This window comes from Daktulosphaira vitifoliae, unplaced genomic scaffold (assembly GCF_025091365.1).
Source record: "Daktulosphaira vitifoliae isolate Bord-2020 unplaced genomic scaffold, ASM2509136v1 Scaffold_1, whole genome shotgun sequence".
Classification (NCBI taxonomy): Eukaryota; Metazoa; Arthropoda; class Insecta; order Hemiptera; family Phylloxeridae; genus Daktulosphaira; species Daktulosphaira vitifoliae.
The window spans coordinates 41308764-41334893 of record NW_026099572.1 but is presented as its reverse complement, the minus strand read 5'-3'; the positions used below and the strand labels follow the sequence as shown (position 1 = coordinate 41334893).

Genomic DNA, 26130 nt, shown 5'->3' with positions numbered 1-26130 from the left:
ATATATATCATGTTATAAATTAATTTTAATTGCACACATTTTATTATTCCTATTTATTATTATTATTATTATTATTATTGGATAAACGGTAATTTGTTGTTCTTATCATCTTAAATATGAAAATAAATATTTTAAGATAAGTAAATATAATGTAATAGTCTATTTTGTTGAAATTATTATATTTTAATAAGTTTTCAATATTTTACTTCTGTTATAAACAATACGCATCTAAACTAAGTAGTTTGGCATGTCCGGCTTGATGATCGTTTCTACATAACAGATGTTTTTTTTTCACATAAATAACAGTCATCCCTTTTCGCAGAACTCTAATTGACATACTTTTTTGCGACTCACGAACAAGCAACAGTAGATCACCCATTATATTGATGGGTTACAATTCCTGTAAATTATAAATGAGTGTAAATAATACATATATATATATATATATATATGTTTAATCATAATATTACACAAATAAAAAAATATTGTCTTTAAATGCCTTTTAGCCTGAAAAAAATAATTAAATAATTGCAGTTTAATATGTTGAAATAAACTTAATGTATGTAATGATACAGTCTAGATGCTAGGAAATCCACAAAGTAGGCTAGATTTGTGAGTTTATTAAAATATAGCCCAAATCTACACCTGTGTGGAATTTTTTATTATTATTAATGTTTTTGATAAAAAAAACTAGTTATCAATTAATATTAACTAAAGAGGGTTATCTCCCTTTATAAAAACGTTACTAGTGTTTATTATTTATTTTTTTTTTGCGTATAATTGTAAAAAATAAACCTAAGTATATAATTATACTTTCTCGTGAAAAACACGTCTAGTGTTATTTTAAATAATGTGTCGCAAGTGAGGAGTAATTCCCAGTAGATCAAATATATTGCGTATTATTTTTAATGACAAAAAAAGTTTTTTAGTATCTTTATTACGAATGATGCATAATTTTCATTTACTTTTAAAACGTATATTTTTCATCCAAATTACACCAAAATACAAATAATTAATGAGGCTAATTTTTATCTAAACTTTTTCTTGCTAACCATAATGAGAGTATAATAATAAAGGAATCAACACAGTTGATTTAAAGTAAAGAAACTTATTAAGTTTTATCTCAGAGAAACTGGTGTTTTTTTTTCACTTTAGAAACGAGAGACGGCTATCATTAGAGATGCTCTACAGAGACGTATATTTATTTTTCACGTTTCATCGTTTTTTTTTTTTTGCTCTTAGTTGTTGAAGTTGGTTTACAACTTTTAAAGATTGTATAAACTTTAAGTTTTTGAATTTATTAATAAGGACAAAAATAATATTTTTGTAATATAATCTAATGGACAGCTAAATACATTTAAAAATTATTTTTAACGATAACTTAAAAACTAAATGAATACTTTTAAGATATATATATATATATAACGAATATAGTGAAGAATTACGAATCTTTTATTTACCTAATTACGTATAACGAAGAGATGAACCTGGGGAGGGAAATGAAAATCAGGATTCTACTCTAATGAAAATGATTTAAAGATGTTAAAGATATATTTTTAATTCAATTTGAATCTGTTTATGAAATGGAATATGTGTCAGTAGTTAATATTTGAGGGATTTGGTAAATAAACTATTATCTCGAAAATGTTAATGCTATGTATTATTCTTTGACGTTTTTTTATTGGAATTTGCAGATGAAAATACTTGTAATTAATGGTGAAATCATAACTGAAAAACTGTTGTAGTTTTTGTATTTGCCTTACACGGTTTCTACATTTATAAATATCTTTAACTTCCCGTAAACTCATATGAACATCTGTTTCTTGTGACAGGTGTCAGATAAAGTTAGATTATTTAGCTGACAATGTATTATTATATTTACTTTAAGTTCAAACTAAAAAGTCTTTCTTTATAAATTACTTCTAAACGTGAATTTTTTACTGAAAAGTTTTATGTAGAAATTTTTAGCAATAATATGAAAGCAACTTCCAGATCTTGCATTTTATATTTTTCCATATTGTTATTAAAGAATAAAATTTGGAAGCTAAAACATACTACAAATAACATATTATCTAAGAAAGTCTTTAGGTAAAAGATACCTGTAGACATTTTAGAAGTTTATCTATTTTTTAGAATATATTGAATTTGCTGGATAGAGAGTTAATAGAGTTTTCGCGTTTGAATTGTATAGGTTTACTTTTGTGATGATTAATGCGAAGAAGTAAATCGATTTTGAGTAAATTCTATTGCACAAAAGCGAAAGTTCTTCGAAAAGATAAATATTATATAAAGTTTAATACAGCCATTGAAGTATTCGATTTAATACTCTAAAAAGTCCTTCGCCTAAGCGGAAGTTCTCAGTTTTCTTAAGTGTGGATACAAGTAACAAAACTGTGCAATTGACATATTCAATTAACTAACATCTTAAGTATTGCACGGCATTTATTCATTTACTTACTCATTGACTTTATACAACATGTAAAAACCTATTAAACATTGATAACTCGTAATATTTATGCTTAATCTTATCCTTTATAAAAGATTTGAACAATTCTTTTTTGAATGACAAGCTTTTTATTCTTGTACTTAAATCTAAGTTATTTAAATCTGTTATTTAACACATATAGTCAAATGGTATCATGTACACACAAAATATACTGAATTGAACACAGATTTATATAATTCAATTAGTCTAGACTACTCTATTACCTACTCTAAAATCGCAGAAATATATTCTCGTGCAATAGAAAATTACACCAGGAAAATGTAATTTACAAGGCGAAAAAAATCGATTTTAGATGGAATTTGTTTTTATTGGCATTTCTATTGTAAAGTACACTTATACCGCATTGTGGTACACTTGAATCTAATCTCTCTGGTGTATTATTTCCCGAATTGAATAGAATTGTTGAGTTTGTAAAATATTACAATTATCCTTTTCTGACCCTTTTTTGTATTCTTGACGCTGCGCAAACGTACTTCACTGTCTATTTGTATACTTTATCTGTACAACTAAATTAAATATTAATGAGGAGATAAAATATGTATTTCCCGGTGCTTTGTGTATATGTTAATATTTATGAAGATCCATCCCGCGAGAAGGAATTAATGAATAAAGCACATAAACTAAACACCTGGATTTAAACGAGAATAGACTCTTTACCAGCATTTAGTTGTTAATTGGCAGCGATCCGTTAATGATTCAAATCATTCTTTTCATTTCTATAGAATTTCATTATCATAGTTAATTAACTTGAATCAATTTAACTGTGATATCTATATTACTTTCCAAGTATTATTTGTTCTAATCAACAAAAAAGTGTTATCTATCTATTGTTTTCTATCAATAACATTTTACAAGTTAAAATTATTTAATAGTAATTTGTATATATTATAAGATTTTCTTGTTGTATAAAATCTAGTTATTAATATTTTTTTAAGTATATCTGTTATCCAGGATCAAAGGGACACGAGCGCCCCGGGGTCCACATAGTTCATAATCCCGACTGTTATCTGATAATTTTGTATATATATTTAAAAAAAAGTCATTATAAAACCTAATTGAAACTTTATACTAAAATATTTATAAGCCATAGTACACATAATTTTTTAGGAATGTTTGTTATTGCTTAATTCACTATTATTTATTGTATACTAAATAAATAGAATTAAAATATTAACAAAATAATTATTTTTGTATGATAAATACAATTACGAAAATACCTAGTAATTAAAAAAAAAAATCTTTTGAATTATTTAATTATTATTTATTTTTTGAATGATTAAATCATTTTAGTGTCCATTTCTTTTTCCTTCTAACTATATTAACGTATTATTTAAAATGGTAATAGACGTAATTAACAAGTTCATACAATAGAGAGTGATCTGCTTAAGAAAAAGACTTGTCGATAACAATTTTTGAACCAGTATTTCGGAAGTTTTAACGTTTTTATTGTTTACTGGAGGTGAAGTGAGAGTTATGTTATTCTTATCACTATTCATTTCTCAAATTTACCAATAACCATAACTTTTGTTTATTTCATGATTTGTATGTCTTTAAAATTGTTCGATTGATACAATAGAATTTCCTCAAATTATGATTACGGTTACGACAGTTATAATTATAAACAGCTTCACAAAACTTATTTGATGAATTAATTTTTTATGTAAAATTTGTTATAACCTCTTCATTTGAATCTCGTTTATAATATCACTATATTATTTTACATTATATCATAGGTATTTCCTCGCGTCAATCAATTCCACTAATACTTATTAATGTATTCATGCGTGTACTCTTCATTTGGCAAATATAATTATTCTGTTTATTATAAATTATTGAAATGTTCATTTATACCAAACAAATTTATGGATTAGATTTGTCTTTGCCTATTAATGAACCAATATTGGACACAGATAAATTCATAAATTAACAAACGAACCAACGGTTAAAATTTCACATAACCTAACACACTAAACATGCCCTGATGTCAGGGTTACATTGAAACTTTAAATATGGCAAGTAAGGTAAACACTTTATTTTTTTTTTTGAGAGGTAAATAGTTCAAAAAAAAATTCTGTTATAAAAAAAAAAAATAAAAACCTTCCAAATTCAAAAATCAATATGACTCAAATATATTTATATTTAATATGAAGGTTATTGAGGCTACTCAGAATCCTGAAATTAAAAACAGTTTCTTAAACTATAATAAACACTCTCTACTTAATTAATCATTACAACTAGCTACATTAAAATTATTCATACAAAAATTGTCATCGCCACAGTTTTATGAAAATAAATGCACGACAAAAATAAACATCATTGCAAAATAAAAACCTTAGCAACAAAACTAAAATGTCTTGATATAAATAAAATTAATTTACCCCCTAACGTTTCTTGTAAACCTGTTATTGAGTAGATTATTTTTAATGTACAGTATTGGGTAAATTTTCAAAACAAGATTTTTTTTCTGTTAATAATGGGATTTTAATATCGATGATGTATGTGCCTTTCTTAAGCATAATCGGATTGTAATTAAAAAATTCTTATGTAGTATATTTTATTTCCTATTATTTTATATAAGTGACAGATATAATAAATGACCATGAAATGCGCATATAAATACTAATAAATGTCAGCATATTCATGAGATCCTGTCTACAAAACAAAAGTTTATTGGAGTTTCATTCAGTGCCAGTAAGAATTTCTTCATTTTCGCACAAAATTATTCAGAATTTGCATTCATGAAGAAACTTTTACATTTCTAGATTAAAATCTCTTACGCGCCCTATTCGAAGAAAACTATATTAATAACTATTCAGATTCCTTCATTATGGACTCATATATTTTAAATGTAGAATAGATTTAATAATATGATAAATTTCTTTAGTCTTTTCTTATAAAATTAAATTTTCTTTTCAATAATAGGAAAAATATTTTTTAATATTTAATTAATTCTTTAGTACTACTTCATCATAAGTTTTTTAGATAGAATTTTATAAAAAGTAAAAAAATATTAATCAATAAAAAACAACTGTTAGTATATGCTCTTACATTTTTTATAGTTATTAAAAAATGTTCTTGTTTGTTAATGTCAAAAAACAATTAAGTTAAAGAATATTAATTTTTATATTTTTCTTAGTAGTTATAATGGTATATTTATGATTTAATCTTGAAGCGAATATAAAATATTGCGGTTTTCTACAAGGATTTTGCTTCCCACGTCCCTGCATTGTTAAACATCTCCTGTTCTTGGATAGTATATTAAGTTAACAATTTATTATACAATATGGTTTAAATCTTTATGATCTAATTAACCATTAGCATTACACCAAGAATTTGATGTTATACACAATATAAGATGTAAAAGTGTATAAAAATTGAAGTAATGGTTTTAAACTGAAGTAAAGTATTATTTTTTACACAATTATTAAATGTATAAGTAGAATGACACGCACATAACTTTAAACGTGACTTGTAAATTCAATTTAATTTGAAGAGTTAATTTTTTCATGTAGATCCAAAATAAAATATCCAAAAAAAGTTGTTTATAAAAGCCACGTCTGTGGATTACCCAACGTTTTTTTTAATATCACGTATTACTTGAAAAACCATGTATGTTAATTTCAAATTAGTATACCTTGTAAAAAATTTCGTTGTTTTACAGTTTCGAAAAATTAAAAATTTTAGTAAAAATGATAAATCTTCGAAGTCTTATAATAAAGTTGTGCAAAAAGTAAGTTTCCCTAACTTGTTAAATCCAAACATTTATTCCGTAGTTCAAAATTTAAAGGAATATTATTTTAAGTATAATAATCAGTCAGAATAGTTTTTTTACCATCAATCATGGAGGGCTTATTATTCTCTTATTATGTCACCGTTGAATTGCGCTCCATCATCCTATTTCTATAAGAAAAAGGTAGAGTCCTATAGAAATGCATCGAAAAATAGTGTTGATCTACAGTACGACTCAAAAACAAAAATACAAAGCATCAATGGCATATTTAGAAATTTAAAATGGAGGCACAAAAAATGTTCAATAATAAGGTACCATAAAACTACCTATTTGTTTGCTCATAATTTTAGTTAATACATATTAAATACATAATTTAGACTTTTTTGTAAAAAAATTTGTTATTTGTTTTGAATTTATTTTTATTAATACAATTATTTCTTTTCGTACAGTGTATATCTCTACGTAATAAATACTTAAAAAATAGGTGATAACATTTACGGGACAACTGTGCGGGCGTCAAATTTTGCTCCACAAAACAACTATAACGACTAACATTTCATAAACTTTTGTTATTATCGATAACCAAAAATAACTTTTTCTAATGATATTATACATCATCATTGCTTGATAAAATATTTATATGACTCGATCAATAGGGCGGGGTACGTACCCCTATACCCCTCTAAATATGCCACTGCAGAACATGGTTTGGCAAAAAAAGGAGATGCTTTTCCAAAAAAAGCCGATATTTTATATTATTAGGATCTTCCTGCTGTCAAATGGTCCCAATTTTTTAGGATAAAACAAGATGTTATATTTGTTTCTTAAGGAGGGACGATTAATGCTGTCAGATATTGTGAAGTTTTGAAGAATTTTTCAAAACAAATGACATGAAATGTTGTCGAAATTGTGCTTTTGCTTAGTAAAAATCTTTCATAAAAAAAAACGACGATTGATCTACTTAAATTTTTCATTGGGATATTTTTTTCTTCTTATCCGCCATACTCTTCAGACTTACTCCAAGTGATTATAATAAGTGTTTGGAAAATTTCTTTTAAATAATAATGTTCTCAAATTCACATTTCGAAATTAAAAAAATAAATACACTGTCGTTAATATTTCGTTAAAAAAAAATTGATTCATATTTATATTAATCGAAAATTTGGAATGCACTTATGAACATATTTTTTAATAAAAAGTGATCTTACAAAATAGATTTTTATACAAATATTTATATCGCCCAATTTTTGAAAAGAGTAAGTTTAGATAAAAGCAATTTTATACAGGTACAGTACTAAGGTGGATAGACAAACAATTAAAACAATTTTTTTTTCTTCTTCCCTGGTCCCCTTTTGGATATGAAAAAACGGTTGTTGACTGACAACTATATACAATATTATATAAATACGACGTCTTATTATATATTTTTTTACATTATTACTACTATTTTTCGCATTGATCAAATATTATACAATCTAACCATCCATTTAGATAGCAAAGGGTCGCATATAATTCTATTCTAGAAATAGTCTCTCCTATGATTGGCCAATGAAGCCGAGCATTGCCATTGGCATCAACAGTATGTAAATAGACTACTGCTCTATAACCACTAGATGATGCATTTTCATTATCCCACTAAATGTAACACTTGAATTAGTCGGATCCTTAAGTCCCTGTGGCACCTTCACCTCGACCAATTTTGGTAATTCCTCAATAAAACAGAGTTATCCAGTTTGGATTTCAGGTGGTAGAGAATCGACCCTATGACAGTTTTTTTCTCATTTATCTGCATTATACATTTGGCATAAATTAGAACAGGAGCTAATAGAGCCAATGGGTCAAACAATCTGAAAATAGTAGATATAACACCTATTTTAGAATAAACTACATTAATAGAATGATTATTTTACCGTAACACATAACCAACAAAGATCCGATATAATACTGAGAATTTTAAGAAAACTTGAATTGCTGTTGTCAAAATTAGATTCATCCAGCAAACAATAACCTTGTGGCAAATTGTTACAAATGGCTATTAAATTGGTAGCCCATTTCTTCAACTCGAGGTCATAATAAGATAAGGTCATTTATTAATAATGCTGCAGTTGTTTCCATCTGTAGTGAAGTCTACCAAGGCGGAATCCTACTATCGTAGATTTCCATTGAAACTGGGTATTATATTTTTTTTGTTTTTAATAGGTTATTATATACAGAATAAATTATAATTTAGTGTTCTGAAAGTAACCTCTCGTAACTCAAATTTAGTTTTTCACTAAAAACAATTGTATTATTACTTAATAATATAATTCATATAACATCATATAAGTGTATAAGCATGTACAGGATTTTGGTTCGGGACGTGCTACTAAAGTAAAATGATAACTTTTATCTTTTGTCTCATCGATGTGAAGTTTTGGTAGGTGGCTAGTTTTTAATCTTTCCTCCTAAAAGTCACATGCACAGATTTATAAAAATATTGTAGTAGGAGAAAATTAATTCAAGTTCTCCTCAGTGCACTGGGAAGGACATAAAGACTACATAGTTTAAATATAAGGTATTATTAACAATAAAATGTAATTATATTAATATTAAAAAAAAAAACATATTATTCCACATTATTTGAAAATTCCTGAACTCCAAATGTAAATCGTGTATTTATAAAAACTTATTATAATATTAGATAACTGTTAAAACAAAAGTGTACTTATTTTGTCAAATGTATTAATGCTTATTAATAAAACTCGTGCACATACCAATAATTTAATGATTTCGAAAAATATATGGGTTTAACCTAGATTTATAACATTTTGTTATTATATTATTATTATTATTTTAATTAAAAATACTCATAGACGCAATATGAACTAAATTTTCAGGTTCTCTAATAGATTTGTAACATCATTTACCAGGAGGGAGGGGCAATTTAATACCTTTAAAATTAGTGTTTATTTCTACAAAATTATACAATTGCCAATATTTCATATAAAATTTTAATGAGAAAAAATTAATATTTTTTATTTACGAAGAAATCGAATTTCGTGTTTTAATATTTATAAATTAAAATTGTTAAAATAAAAAATAAATTTTAACTCAAAATAAATATAAAGAAATTGTATTGATCTTCANCAGAAAAAAATATTTTGTGGTCTTATACAGTCTTAGATCTTACATCTTCTGTACACAAGGTTGGAATAAGGTTTTTTCTTCTTATTGGATATGAAGATAGTGTCCATTATTACCTAAATAGTTATAAAGGGGTTAGGGAACTTAGCCATCAAGCTCCCACACTACTTACTACTTTGTTGCAGTGCATATCAATATACCATTCTAGGTTGTACCTAATTACTCCTTAAGTTTTAAGGCGCAATTTAAAAAACATATATAATAATAAATTAATTTTTTTTTGTCTTCTTTGAAAAATATATATTTACATGACAATATATATATTTTTTTAATTTAAAGTATTATTTCTCCAAATAGATGTAACTTCTAATCGTTTTTCCATTATTTTTTGACTTATAAGTTTAATAGAAACTATGTGTATAGGTATATAGATTAACACAGAAAAAATTTAACATGTTTATTTAAAATGTTCATTCTTAAATCACGTATTTATTTCATGTGTAATTTATAGTTTTAAATAAAAACATATCAAAATTATTTACCAAACTCTACCTCACATTTTTAACTATTTTATAGCAAACTCATGTAATACTATACATTAAATTTTTATACCGAAATTCAAACCACAGAGTTTATAATTTCGAAGCAGAGTAAAAAATTTTAAGCGAACGGTACAATTCAATTTAGTATATTGTATAACACAATTCTATAATACTTTTTATGATTATAATAATGTATGATCAAAGAAGAAAATAACCGGATATTTAAATTTCATTAAACAGCTGCACCTTTTCCAGGAATCGTTGATTATCTATCTTTTATTCATTGTACGGAAACCTATGAATATTTTTGTCACTCATTTAAATGATATTGAGTTCAATAAAAAATTATTTTGCTTATACAATGTGTTCTATTAACTACACTAACTCCCATTTTTTTTCTTAATAATGATTTTTTCATAAAAATATGTAGATTAACATTTAATTTTTAAAGTATTTGTTGACTTATTAGTACATATTAGACATTATAGTACATAGAGTGGGTGTGTAGTACAAGCGGAATATATATACAATAGTATGAGATGTACCTACCTGTGCTACATACCAACTCTATCTATTAAAATGCTTGCAATTCAATAATTACCTATACTAAAGTTGTTATCAATCCACTAATTATTTTTGTAAAAAAAATTAAAAAATGGATCAAAAGTTATTATACTTTTCAAAACATCACGAACCGTCCTATATTGTGGTATAATTCGACAATTTCGTAAAAACTATTTCTTTGGACTCGAACGATTTTATTAAACAGTGTAAAACGTGAAACCTCTGTATACAAAGGATCTTTGAGTCCCTTATGAAGGACTTTATACATTTTTATGATAAAGTTTGACGTTATTAATTCAAGTATTTTACGAATGCGATGCGTTATTCAGATTACACGTCTATATCCTAAAACCTAACCGGTAATACCAAGAACGGGTAACAATGTCCGACCACTATGGTATCATTACAGAAATAATAAAGCTTACGTGTGTACAATATGAATATATTTATTGAACAAAATGTTCAATTTTATGTTTGAACGAATCTCTTAGCAGTATAAAATAGTAGATATATAAAAAACAAGCTGAATAGTTTCCAGAAAAAAATATCCACCCGTATAATTGAGGGGGACCTCATTTGATTATATGTTAAAAATTATAATCCGCTGTAGTATTAAATGTAACTGTATAATATTAAATATAAATCTAATTAGCTCTAATATATAGTACAATGTTGAGAATAATCCAGTTTTTTATCTGATCAACTTATTGAACATTTTATTTAAAATTAAGTACTTAAAATATATTAAAGAAATGGTCCAAATTTTTATACTTAGTTTTAATTTAAAATTAATATACAGATCCAACCTATTATTAATACTCTGTTTCAGTAAAATATGATATTCTTAAAGTGAAATTTGAGAAACTTTGCACCTCCTAAAGTGTACAAGTAATAAGAGAATAGCTTGGTGTAATAATAACCCAAGTTGCATGTTTTAGAAAATTGAGATTATTTGTCTAATGCTAAGTTTTTGGGACTTCTAGTGATAATACAAATAAAATTTATAGAAAAAATTAATGATAATCTTTCTTGCATTAAACCACAGAAATATTTCTCGGTCATCTTCAAAATTTATTTAAAAAATATTGTTTCAATACAATAAAATTTCTACTATTAAACCATAGCAACGAGAATTTTTTAGTTATAGAATATCATCCATAATAATTTGACAATGTATACAAATTATAAACACTTCAAGCACTTCTATAGTACTTCAGCTTTTAATCCTATGTATCAAGTATGCAATTAAAATTAATCTATATTTCACAAGTTTTGTTTTATCAAATTTTAGAAATTCATAAATAATAAAGCTTATACTAATTAAACATCGCGATAATGATTAGGTGTAAGCTTTTTAATGAAAACGCCTACTTTTTCTCGGATATTCATTGTTAGAAGCACAAACAACATACAATGAATATAATTATTTCTTCAATAATGATTTTTAAATAAGCGCTGATCGAAGCCGACCGTTATCTACCGACAACCATTTTCAAAAAGAAGAATTGCGTGTCTTCTGCAATCAAATTAAAACGTATATTAACCTACCATTTGCATTAAAAATACATTTATTATGAAGATTTAAATGTACACGCAATTATTTATAAATATTTGTAAAATATCGTTTCATTTATTGAATAAAACCTCGGGAATATTGATATTTTTCTTTAATTTATACATAACATAGAAAATATATAAATAATAAGTACATTATTTTTAATACGAGACATATTCTGATGATAGAGCCATATGTGTTTACGAATAGAATAAATAAAGTATAAACATACTTTTTAAATATTTAATAAAATTTACATCTAATTTTAAAAATCATATGTGTAAAAGGAAATTTTTACGATATATTATTATAATTTATTACTATTAATAAATTTTACTAAATCATTATAAATCAGTTTTTCCAATTGTATAATTAAAATATATAAAAAATAAATTAGTGCAATAAATTTTTTATAACTTGTATAAAATATCTTATACAATAAATAGAATCAACAAGAGCTAAGCAGAGTTTTAACATTTATCTCAACGTGTTCCTGAATATTTAGACAAAGAAAATACAACAAGTAATTCTCGTCTAAGCAATATTCTACGTTTATTCTATAGCTACTAAAATATATAACAAGTTGCTGATTTTTTAAATTTTCAAGTGTTAAAAGGTGTAAAAGGTTTTGACTTTCGACACTAAAATATGAGGTTATCCATTAGGAGAACAAAAAATATTCAATGTTACCAAAAGATAATTGGCGACTCTAAGCAGAAAGTTATTTTAATAAATCATTTTGGCTTGTATTGCTATTTAAATTTTTTTGTTCAACTAAATAACAGCACAATAGAACTTTAAAGTTGATCAGCACATTATTGGTTCTAGTAGAATAATCTCAAAAATAGGTTAATATAGTTAAGGATATTATTAAATAGTAATTGGATAGGCAGTAATTCGTCTAATTTTAATTATTTTGTGAGCTAATAATAAAAAAAAACACAGCACAGTGAGGAAGTATAATGATATCTGACAGTGATAAATATCACTATCATAAAAAAAGTTTAAAATCTCTATCAAATCTGTAGATAGAGTTGAATTTTGAAAAATTGATGGATTATTTCAAAAGCTACATGATCTCCTATTTCCTTATTTATTTCCGGATTACAAGTTTTATGATTTATAAGTATAATATATGAATAAATAAATATCTATATATATTTATAATATATAATATATATAAAGAGAAATGGTGTTATTTAAAAAAAAAAGTATGTCGAATAAAAGAGGGATATAAATATTATTTCTCATAAAAAAATTGTATTGATCCTTACACTTTTCAATAAATTATAGCATTTTAAAGTTAAAAATGTAAAATATAAAATCGAGAATTTTAACACAAAAATTAGCATATGGTAGCCAATTTCACCGTGAAGACAAAAAAAAATCGAATTTTTTTTTTTTTTTCATAATAAAGTATATTACATAAGCTTTAATTCAAGGTATATATAAAAGTGTCAGTATTTTCGGAACACTTTCAAAAGTTAAGTTAAAAATGTTAATTTTTTGTGAAAAATTGTCATTTTTAATCCCCCCTGTGGGCAGATAAAAGGTCAAATTTATAAAAAAAAATATATTAAATGATAGGTAAAGACATTAAATTAAAGGTAAGACAAAAAATTTCGAAAATTAGCGATTTTTAAATTTGTAATGTTTTTGGAGATTTACGGGGAACGAGGGAAATTTATTCAATTTTTGAGGGTAATGTCTTCGACTAAATACGATTTGTGATCTTATGACGTATCGTTGAAAGAAATTGGTTCGGTGATAGCTGAGGCTGAGAAAAAGTGATAACAGACACAAAAATAAAAAAATTAAAAAATAAAAGGCATAGTAAAATTAATACCTTCTCAGCTTCACATTGAAGCTAAAATCAATATTTGGTCAATAATTAAAATATTAATTTATAAATGTAAATAAAATTCGCCATTTCCTTGGCACTTTCAAGCATTTTATACGCGAAAGGTGACAAATACGGATGGTATTAAACATTTAATGAACCTGCCGAAACTTTTAATGTTGATACGAAGCTGAAAGGATTAATTTTATCATTATGTACACTTATTTATTTTTAATATTTTTTTATATAAAATTGATTAGACTAACCTTTTTAAGTAATTCCATAAATACTGATTTAGTTGTAATAATATATCAAGAGATTTCTAAATTAAATTGCAAATATTTGCAGTTTTTTATTTATGTGAACAATTTTAATGTTTTACTTTAGATTATAAATTTAATTACCCGAATATTGGAAAATTAATATAATTATAATTTATTTCTACTTAAGATAAAGCGTCATTATGTTCCGTGTAACCTAAGAAAACTTAAAGCTTTCAACAAATTTATACAGATCAAAAGACTGCTTGTAAATAGAAATTCCGCACTCACAGAAGCAAAACCGGATAGGAGGGTATTAAGGGCAATTGTTCCGTGACCCGCATTTTTGGGAGCCCCAAAAGATGATACCAAAAAAAAGTTTTAATCTCATTTATAGAAAATGTTTAAAAAACAAAAATTTAAACTTCATAAAATAATTTTTATAATGCATCTCTAACATATGGGACCTAAAGTAAACACAACAGAATGTAATTAAAACATTTGGTGAACACAATAAAATAATAATAAACGTTTGACTGTGTTTGTGTTAACATTTATTTTTATATGACACTGCAGATTTCATATTATCTTGTGAATTATACAATACTTTTAATATTTAATAGCGATCAATATTGTTGTGTTGTCATTTAATGTATCTTACAATTTTGAATACTACATACAAATAATTTTTAAAAATAATTTTTTTTAATTTAGCAATAAATATTAATAGTTTCAAATAGGTAGTGTATTTAAAAATGTATTTTTTTAATGTTAGTTATTTATTATCACAAAAACATAACTAAGAAAAAAGGCCAAGTTCTATAATACTCCTCTAAAAAAAAAGGAATGCATATCAAATGTGTGATATCTACATTGTAGTTGGGTTTATTATGTAATGTATAAATTAATGATTTCAACTTCTTCTCGTACATAGTTTAATATTAATGGTTTTTACAATTGGAAAAACACTAAAGATCAACTTCTTGAACATGAAAATTTGAAAAATCTTCTGAATTCATTTATAGCAGTCAAAAATCGATTGAATATTTTAGGACGTAATGAAATTAAATTAAAAAAAAAAAAATTGATTAAGAAAAATTGGTAAATGGTTTTGACGAGAGTCATAATAAAGTATTATACAATTTTTATGCAAACATGGATTAGCTTAACGATGAAATAATGAGATTATAGCGACTCAACAAATTAATAATACTGTAGTATGTCGATTCATGGAAGGTTTTAATCCTGCTGAAAGATTTTTCAAATTCTTACATATTTAAGGGCATAATGCTTAAGAAATTATTGATGGTGTCATGGAACTTATGAAAGAAAATAATTCAGATTTACAAAATTGCCGGGGTCAATCTTATGACAATGCTTCAGCTATGGAATTATGAAGAAGCACGTCCGATATGTCTTGAAATTAATCGTGATGCAATTTGTAGAAAAATTGCTCGTTTTTTTATATTGTGTATCACTGAACATTTATTTTTTAATTAATTTCAAAATATCAACACTTTTTTTTAAATTTAAGTTAGTATAATAATAGTATTATAATATTCCTAAATACTACATAAAAGTTAATAATATGCGGAATATATTTTATTCCGCATATTATTTTATATATTTACTGGCATAATTGCAAAATTTCAGATATGGTGGATTGTTTTTTGCCGAGCCTCAAGTTTCCCTTCTAGTTGTTCAGAGTGAACGCGTTCAAATTTTACGAAATAAACTTGAACATGAACTTAATTCTTATTGTATAAATATGAACCCTTTTAGTTCAATCATTATAAAATTCAATTATAAGAAAAATTGTCTAGCGTCTGCCATTTGAATTTTAAATTAATATGATCATCTAGAATTTTAATGTCTAACTTAAAATTATTTGTAACTTTAATTTTAGAAACTAGGTTTTCTTGAAAAAATAATAATTTAATATTTCTTAATTTTTGTAGAATTTAAATTTGTCTTGGAAAATTATTTACTTAGGTATTAAATACCTACAAATAAATAGTGATACTTAGGAATAATTAACGTTGGATTCAGCTCAATAACAGCGAAATAATTTATTTGTATTACCTCAATGGAACTGTTAAATATAACAATACAACAAAATTATTTTGTAAATAACTCCTGTTGGTTAATAACGCATGTTTGTCTGTCAAGCTGACACTCGACTACTCAACAGCTGTTGTAAACTTATTCTTGGAATACATACCTAATCAAGAAAAATTAAATCAGGCAGTAAATATATTTTATTTCTAGGTAATGGCAGTGTGTCCTACAAATGGTAATAAACACGTTATTCACGAATTCTAATAAACAATTATTTCATTTCCGGTCTTATTAAGAATAACTTTATTTTTGTAGGTTTCATAATACTCTTTTCATGATTGCCTAAAAAAATATTACTTGTTTAACAATAAAAACCGTAAGAAATTTTCTATCATTCTATTTTACACGATTTTCAGGTATTTATTCTTAAACTATGAATTGATAGGTAAAAATATTCAAGTTCTCCAATATATGTTAGTACAAAAAAACAAACATGAAAAAACAACTCTTTTAGCAACTGTTATTTGTTATGATTATCCGATGGCTAATATTTAGAGGTGACTATTGGAATTAGAAAAAATATGTTTATCACTACCGATATTTAAGTTTTTTTTCAGACAGATCCAAAATATTCATATAGTTAAATTGACACTTAATTTACAAGTGTAAATGTATAAGTATTTTGAGATAATTGTAAAAAACGCCAATAATATTGAGTGAAATAAGACAAGTTCGATTAAAAATTGATATTTTTTTTTTTAATAATTTTCCCTTTTAATTTATTATAATTTACAATGCCTCATTTTATAAAAAAATAATTTCTACAATTAGATACAATTTTTTTTATTGGACTTTTTATTTAGAAATATGGGTCCAGTAGGAATAGAACTCAGTTCCTACTGGTAATTTAAATAATAAACAACAACTGTCCTACAGACAGGAAAAGGGTCAGACTTAAAAAGGATATAAATTGAATAGTACATAACTAAAGTATTATTAAAAAGTTATAATTTTTTTATGTCTGTAGCCACTTTTTCCCAGCTCTCACCGAACCGATTTCTTTCAAAGATACGTCAAAACATCACAAATCATATCTAATTGAAGAGATTGTCCTTAAAAATTGAACAAATTTTTCCCGTTCCTTGTAAATGGGGAAATACTCCAAAAAAAATATACAATTTTTAAATTTTTCTTAAAACTGCCATAACTTTTTCAAAAATGAACAAATCGAAATAATTTGAATATAGAAACCTAACGTATTTCAGATTAATAGTCAGGTTTTTTGAAAACCTGACTATTTACCTGCCCACAGAGACATTCAAAATAACAACATTTTCACAAAAGTCAATTTTTTCAACTTAACTTTTAAAAATGTTCGAGAAATACTGCGTCTTATAAATATATTTTAAATTAGAGTTTATATTACGTACAATAAATTTTAAAAAATATTTGTCCCGACGATCCATATTCGATGTGCAAATGGCACTCAAAGTTGAATAAATTTATTAAATGTTTATTCATATATTATATATGAATATATATACTTATATATCATAAAAATTTTAATAAGGAAATATGAGATCATGTTGCTTTTGAATAATACTCCAATTTTTTAAAATTAAATACTATCTACAGATTTGCGTTGATGTGTTTCATATGATAGTGAATTTAATAACTGTCAGTATATTATCTATACTTGTCCCAATTATGCCACATCCACAGTGTGCTACTGTTTTTTTTAATGTTATTTAAACGATATTAAAAAATAAACACATCATAGTAAATTTAATACCTTCTCAGCTTCGCATCGAAACTAAAAAAGTTGTAAGTCAAAATAAATACTTTCGAAAAAACATCAGGAGGATTAGTCTCCCATTTCTTAATACGCAAATGGAGTTAACACTGATTTCATGAAAACCATTTAAGTTATTGTACGACATATTATTTAATTTTTTTAAAATTAGAGTGTTTTACACAAAAATTGTACTTTTTTTTTTAACTTTGATGTCTGTTTACACTTAGAAGATAAAATCTAGAGATTAATTTTTTTTTCAAAATGATGTATATTGTATGATTTTAAAATTAATCAATAAACTTTTTATAACAAAAAGTTATAGCAATACAACAAAGTTCAAATTAAAAATAAAAATTCAAAAAATTAAATAATTTTTTTATACGATTACCGTTTTTACCATGAACACATAAGTTTAGAAGTAAATTTTTTTTTTCAATATAAATTATGTTACATAAGTTTAAATTTAAGATATTCTTTAAAGGTGTTAGAATTTTCGGTACATTTTCAAAAGTTAAATTTTGAAAATGTCGCTTTTTTAAACCCCTCAAAAAATTTTATAAAATGAAAAAAATTATTTTGATTTGTTTATTTTTCAAAAAGTTATGAATTTAAAAAGAAAAAAATTTCAAAATTGACTAATTTTAAAAACCAAAGTTTTCGGGGATTTTCAATATTTACGGAAAAAAATAAAAAATTTTCCAATTTTTGACGGTAATGTCTTAAATTAGATACGATTTATGATCTTTCAACGTGTCGTTAAAAAAAACAAGTCCGATGAAAGGTGAGAAAAAAGGCGATAGACATAAAAATAATAAATAAATAATCACAACATAGAAAAATTAATAACTTCGATGTGAAGATGAAAAGCTAAAAAAATCATATTAATAAAATAAAAATAATAAACACATAATAATAATAATTACCTTCTGAGGTTCGCTTGAAAACCAAAAAAATTGTCATTGTACAATGCTTTGTATTAATTTTCCTTGTTTTTATGGTACTCAATAAATACACATACACCGGTATCAAGTTTTGTATTAAACATAAAACTAAATTTTAGTCTTGTTACTCAATCTAGCAGTATAATTATATGACATAAACGTTCTTATATAGCATAACCGTGGTTTTTATCATATGAGCTGTTGTTCATATCTAGTTGTTACCAGAATACCAGTAAACTTTACACATATTTGAATACGAGTGATTATAAATTTTGAGGTTAAAGTGTTTATTATCTAAAATAGTGACCGTGTTGTTAAAGAATCCGGTTTTCACTTTCTTTGCGTTCGTGGTAGTTTTTTTGAAAAACGTCATTAAACTTTTAAAAGAATATTAAAGAAACAAAAAATGCCAGAAGAAGTACCTCATTTTATACCACCCGAAATACAAAATAATCCTACGGGTTGGGGACCATGTGAAATGCCCGATCAGTTTAAGGATATGCCTTATCAGCCTTTCTCTAAAGGCGACCGCATTGGAAAAGTAAGAACTATTAACTTACTGTTATATTAGTTATATTATTAATACTTATTAATTACCTTAGATATCTGATTGGACAGGATTATCCCAAGATAAAAAATATTTGAGTAAGTACTAAGATTGTTATATATTATTATATAGTATAATGTTTAAATTTTATTTAGACAAATATCAATCACAATTTGGAGGTGGTACTCAATATGCTTACTATCATGAAGAAGATGAAAATACTTTTCATTTGGTCGATACTGCACGTGTTCAAAAACCGCCATATCAAAGAGGTCGTCATTTTCGACAAGGAGGTCGTCTGTTGCGCGGCCAAAGTGGTCGTGGCGGATTATCTCGTTTACCTGGTGGTTCTAATCAATTCCAATCACTTGGAAAGTTAAATAAATTACAAAGGTAATAAATAAAAGTTTTCTATTATAATGAAGTAAAACAACTTATTTACATTAATTTGTTACTAAATTTAAATTACTATCATAAAATCAATTATTTTTATTTATTTATTTGACATTGTTTTTTAAATGGTTCAAAAAATGATGCAAAATTTTTTGGTTCTGTTCAAAGTGTTATGTATAAACTATTGTTAAATTAAAATTCCTGATTGTCAGCTTAGTATTTTACTAGTAAATATTGTGATTTATGTTATCCTTCAGAGACCGTAAAAACCCTAATGCTCGTAGAGGATGGAATAAACAGCAAGGTGGAAGATCTAATAAAAATAATATGCAAATGAAAAGTCGTGATGCTTCAGTCACTGTCCGTGCTGATTGGAATACAATTGAAGAGATGGACTTTGTTAGATTTTCAAAATTATCATTACCGTCTATTAAAGAACCAGAAGATCTGTAAGTCTAATATTAAATTATTTAGGTTTCAATACTTACATATTAAAACAAATTTAGAGTATGCTGTGGTTCCTTGGAATATTATGATAAAACATATGATAGAATTAATGTGAAAAATGAAAAACCATTGCAACGTGTAGATAGACTCTTTCACACTGTTACTACTACTGATGATCCCGTTATAAGAAAAGTATGTAATTTAAAATTGTTTTAAAATCTTTTAGTTATTTATGATTAAAGTAAAATTTATGATTATTCAATTAAACGAATATAAAGATGTTAAAATGTCTTATCTTAAGTTATTTATGGACTAATTATTACATAGTATTAGCTAAACTCAACTAAATGTATTTAAATTAACATTATACTATCATGTTAAGCATGAGTGATGACATAACATCATTATTAATTATATGATAATATTGAGTAATGACAATAATCTGGATTTAAGTACATTTATAAATTTTATTAATGCCATTTTAAAAGGTCTCAAGTTTATGCATCTATGTTATAGACACACATATAATAGTCAGCAATCTTTTAACAAATCAATATTTGGATTTGTCTTAATATTGTTTATTACTCTGTATATTAGGAAATATGTTTAATTTTAAAGAGGGATAGCCCCCTTATCCACCCAAAACTATAACCTCTGTAGTAATTTATTAATAAGTTTTCAAGCTAAATACCTAATAACTATACTAGCTAATGGTATGTTCGAAATAAGTTAATGAAATTTATAAATCAATGTAAATTCAAGCTCTAGTAATAATATGAACTTTTAAAATGTTATTAATTAAATAAAAATTTCTCTTATATAGATATTTCATGATTTTTTTAAAAATAAGACAAAAACATTTTTTTAAGGAGTGTAGAGAACTGTTTTATTAATAATTTTTTTGTATTTTGCTTAATAAAATTTAAATACAATTACTGTTCAAAAAGTAAAAAATGCATTTCTTAAAAAAAAATTTCCAAGAATCAATTGCTTAGTTTGGATTTCCTTGGTAGAAAATACATTTATCTTTATGATAAAAGAAATAATTTAAAAATACTTTAGGGTTTTGATAAATAAGATGAAATTTATACTGTGAAATACTGTTTTAACTATAAACATTTAAAATTTTATAAAATAAAATATATTATAAAATATAATTTTATAATTTGTATAGCTGGTAAAAACTGTTGGAAATGTTTATGCTACTGATGCTATATTGGCATGTCTTATGTGTTGCACTCGATCTAACTACAGTTGGGATATTGTTATTGAAAAAGTTGGTGATAAATTGTTTTTTGATAAAAGAGATAATACCGAATTTGGTAAGATAGTTTTATTAAATAAAAATCTTCAGTATGTAATGAGTTAAAATTTTCAGATTTACTTACTGTCAATGAGACAGCAGTTGAGCCACCAACTGAAGATGCAAATAGTTTAAATTCACCCAGAAACTTAGCATTAGAAGCTACATTTATTAATCATAACTTTTCACAACAAGTGCTGAAAACAGTAAGTATATAAAAACCATACTCTGGTACTAAGTTCCTAATCTTAAAAATTAAATTTGATTTATCTTATATAATATATAAAATATTTTAATATTGTTTATAGGGAGAATCACGTTATAAATTTGATGAACCCAATCCTTTTGTATCTGATGATGAGACTGAAGGAGAAATAGCATCAGTTGCATACAGATATCGCAAATGGAATTTAGACAATGGAATCGTACTTGTAGCTAGATGTGAACATGATGCTGTATTACAAACACCTAATGGAGAACTACAATTTTTAACTATAAAAGCTTTAAATGAATGGGACTCAAAAGTAATTTTTTTTTTCTAACATAAATTTTAATTACTAAAATATTTTATTCTAAATAGCTATCAGGAGGTGTAGATTGGCGTCATAAGTTAGATGTACAACGTGGGGGTGTTTTAGCTACAGAATTGCGTAATAATGCTTGTAAGCTTGCTAAATGGACTGTGCAAGCCTTGCTAGCTGGCTCAGACTACATTAAATTTGGTTATGTAAGTCGTGTTCAAGTCAGAGATTCATCTAAACATGTGATACTGGGTACCCAACAATATAAACCAACTGAATTTGCCACTCAAATCAATCTTAATATGGATAATGCTTGGGGAATATTAAGATGTATTATAGATTTATGTATGAAACAAAAAGATGGCAAATATCTAATTATGAAGGATCCAAATAAGGTAATATTATAGTTTTTTTAGTATGAATTATTATTATTATATTTATATAAATAAATATATACTAATTTTAGTCCAGCTAATCTAAATTTAATACAAATTTTTGGCTTAAAAATATAGAGCTTTATGGATTATAAAATCATGTTTTTCAAATAAAGATATTTTGCAAAAAAAAAGTTTTATTTCCTACATAATTTTTCTAATTGAATATCATATAATTTAATTTAAATAATATTGTATATTTTTATTTTTAGCCACTCATTCGTTTGTATGATATTCCTGATAACACTTTTGATTCAGACAATGAAGAAAATGAAGATGAAGATGCTGGTAAGTTAGAAACTTATAATATTAAAAATTAAGTAAAACTATAATTATTATAAATATTTCATTATATGTTGTGTACTTTGTAATATTTTCAGTTAAATAATTTGATTGATAAAACTGAATTACTCTTTAGTACAAGTTATTTAAGTTATATTTAATAATATAGGTGGGCAAAAATGGAAAATGTTTTTAGATTTTGTTATAAAATGAAAAACCATTCTCTTACTATCCTCAAAGTATAAAAATGTCAATAACTTCCAAAATTGTGGTCAAAAAGTTGTTATCAATCAGCTATTTTTTTAATTATCATTTAATAGATCATGATATATAATAAATAAGTTAATTAATATTCAAAATAAAATATATATTTACAATATTATTTTAAAACTAAAAATTCGCCTATTATTTATTTGTATTATATCTATTACAATAAAAATATAAAAAAAAAAATCGAACTTTTCTGATAAATTTACTGTAAATAATAATTATAAAATTTCCTGACTACATTAATCTTAACAATTTCATTTTTTTCTATTTAATTATGTGTCAATTTCAAACTTGCAAGTTGAGCTGAAAGTTATGGTAGTAAATTCATTTTCTTTTTTTTTTTTTATAAACTATCACTTTAAAGGACGAAATAATTATTATTACTTTTGACATATTAAATATCAATATCAATAATAATTTGAAAACAATTCAATATAACAATTATATAATATATAATTTTATATTATATTTTTGAATCTAAGAATTACTAATCTGGATATAATTGAGGATGTTGCTTTTATAACTATCCACCAATTTCTTAGAATTAAACATTATCTATAGATTTGCATCGAAGTGTTACTTATAATAGTGATTTTAATCACTGTCAGATTAAATCTATAATGGATCCAACAATGCCACGTCCCCACTGTGCTGTGTTTTCAATATTTTTTTTGTTTTTCAATTAAGTGATTTGTGATGTTGAATCTACGTGTATACTTTTGTGGTTATGTTTGGAAATGCGTCAAATTTTTAAGGATAGCATAATTCTATCTTTAAAATAAACCTTATTTTAAATATATAATTTTTAATTAGATATAATCAAATTAAATAAAAAGTCAATTTTAGAAACTTCTATCAGTTTTTTATTTTATTTTCTGGAAGGTCAATAGGATTATTACAGAATAAAACTGGCATGTTATTATGTTTCTATCACTTACACATCACATTATCAACCTATATGGAAGTGTAACAGGATCTGAATCATAAGTGTCCAGTTATCCTGTGATAGGGTTTTTCTCTACGACTCCTTGGATACACGGGTTCTAATCCTGTACCATGTCTCTTTTTCACATGAATTTTGGTATACTTTTGTTGATTTGCTATAAGTTTCCAGCATTAATGTTAAAACTTAAACTCAACTTCATTTTTAGAGAAAAATAATCGACACTTTAAAAAAATGTGTTTCATAACTTATTTTATATACAGAAATGTTTCATTTTTTAAGTTAATCTTAATATTTATTATATATATTAAAACTAATAGTGTACGAAACATTTTTTTAATTACTATCTTGCTCTATTCTAGTTTCCGAATCCTAAAAGTAATGATTAATGTTAAATATATATCAGTTAAAACTAGTAGAATTCAAAACTAGAAAAATTCAATTCAGTAAGTTATTCAAAAAATGAAAAATAATTAAATAATACCATTAATAAAAGCCAGTATAGTTCACTTTTCTTAAATAATAATAGTTAGTATTTATTTTTTTCCTTGTATAGACAACTACCAGAAATCTACTTAACATTAATTTTCCTAGTGTACAACTTTAAATTGAAGTTGTATAGTATTAAATTAAGCTTTTGTCTAGAAAAGTATAGTTAATAAAAAATATGAGATAAAGTTGAAATATTAATAAAATAGTTAATACTTCAAAACATTTAAAATTCTATTTAGCTATTAAATTGATTAATCCTTCTACAATTATTAATTTAGTAATTTACAAATTTTATTTTTATAGGTGAGATCAAATCAACAATACCAGCTGATCTTCTTACACCAACAAATCCATAGAACTAATTATTTAAAAATATAAATAAACAAATAAATAATTATATGTGCTTTAGCCTTAAAATATTGTATTCTTTATATTATTTCAAAAAGAGTATAAATTGTGTTTTATAAATTTAAATAAATTCAAAATAATAGTTGAATTTATGTATTATCTTGTATTTGATATTTAACTTGATATTTTTAATAAATTATCAGTTATGAACTCTTATTTTAGTTTAAATTACTATTTATAAATAACAAGGCTAATAACTGAAATAATTAAGGTTGTAGACATTTTTCTTATACCTATTTTATTAAGTATAATTAATTAATCTATATCGAATTACCCAAACCCCCAGAAATTATTAGCACTATTTAAATTTTTTAGTCCTGATAACCTGTTTATTTCTTAGTTTGTGTTTTCTTCATATCAATAAAGAGTATAAAAACATTTTTGGTGTGCAAAAAAAAAGTAGTACCTCTTCACTAGATGTTTCTGGTTGTGCCACTGTTTAAATTAATAAATTTCAGTTATTTAAATAAACTGAACTTAAAATATTTTATTACATCATACAACTTCATCATATGTGTGCTTTTATCATTTAATGTATCTCTATTGTGGTAGTAAGAGACAATTGAAACAGATGTAATTTTACTGGTTTTTAATGAGACCATCATATTTGCCCATTTTTTATTTAATACATGAAAATATTTTTCACAGAGGGAAAAAATGATTAGACTCTTATCAAAAGTTTTGAGCAAATTGTATTTATGACTGTAATTGTTTTTATTGTATGTATAAATAGTTAATTATTAGAGTTTGTATTGTATTAAAATTTATAGAACAAAAACGACAAAGATAAAATAAACTTGTTAATAATATATAAAAACGCATCGAAGCTAAAAAAACAATTACACATTGATTAAAAGTATATTGTGTATATGGCCAATATTTATTATTGAACACTTAAGCAAAAAACAATCATATGATCTGGAACCTGAAAACAGTAGACTTAACAACTTTTTTTCCATAAGTGATATATTTAAAAAAAAAAAAATACTCGTTTATTATTAATTATTGTTTCAAATCAATACTACTAGAAACTTCAATTAATATATTTTGATTACTAATAGTAACTATTTCGTATGCCAGAATGTTAGATGAAATTTTACAAAATAAAAAATTATGGTGTTTGATGAAATTGTAAGTAAATGACAAAATTAAATCAGTATTTATAATTTTTATAAT

The 26130-nt window shown here is 24.7% G+C and overlaps 1 protein-coding gene and 1 long non-coding RNA gene across 3 annotated transcripts; one reads left to right on the top strand and one right to left on the bottom strand.

Annotated features, from left to right (window-relative positions):
- Positions 1 to 50: 50 nt before the first annotated feature.
- LOC126893974 (uncharacterized) lies at positions 51 to 19101 on the bottom strand. Its single transcript, XR_007701298.1, has 2 exons — positions 18897 to 19101; positions 51 to 400 (listed from the first exon to the last, which is right to left on the bottom strand). It is a non-coding gene; the product is annotated as an uncharacterized LOC126893974 (long non-coding RNA).
- A 91-nt stretch (positions 19102 to 19192) lies between these two features.
- Positions 19193 to 25110, top strand: LOC126893964 (eukaryotic translation initiation factor 3 subunit D). 2 transcript variants are annotated; one of them, XR_007701297.1, is made up of 12 exons: positions 19193 to 19455; positions 19517 to 19559; positions 19617 to 19854; positions 20112 to 20303; positions 20361 to 20493; positions 21476 to 21623; positions 21680 to 21810; positions 21913 to 22128; positions 22185 to 22520; positions 22772 to 22847; positions 24417 to 24500; positions 24850 to 25110. XR_007701297.1 is itself a non-coding variant. In XM_050664545.1 (11 exons), exons 1-11 carry the CDS (start codon positions 19321 to 19323, stop codon positions 24900 to 24902), a joined length of 1701 nt encoding a protein of 566 aa, XP_050520502.1. In that variant the 5' UTR covers positions 19193 to 19320; the 3' UTR covers positions 24903 to 25110. The 2 variants fall into 2 exon arrangements, 1 of the variants encoding a protein (XP_050520502.1); XM_050664545.1 differs by lacking the exon at positions 24417 to 24500.
- Positions 25111 to 26130: the final 1020 nt, after the last annotated feature.

Bases quoted from the DNA above. Each gene is read 5' to 3' on its own strand.
- LOC126893964 (XM_050664545.1), top strand. From the start codon at position 19,321: ATGCCAGAAGAAGTACCTCATTTTATACCACCCGAAATACAAAATAAT. The intron at 20,494-21,475 runs GTATGTAATTTA...TAATTTGTATAG, and splicing joins ATGATCCCGTTATAAGAAAA to CTGGTAAAAACTGTTGGAAA. The intron at 22,129-22,184 runs GTAATTTTTTTT...TATTCTAAATAG, and splicing joins TAAATGAATGGGACTCAAAA to CTATCAGGAGGTGTAGATTG.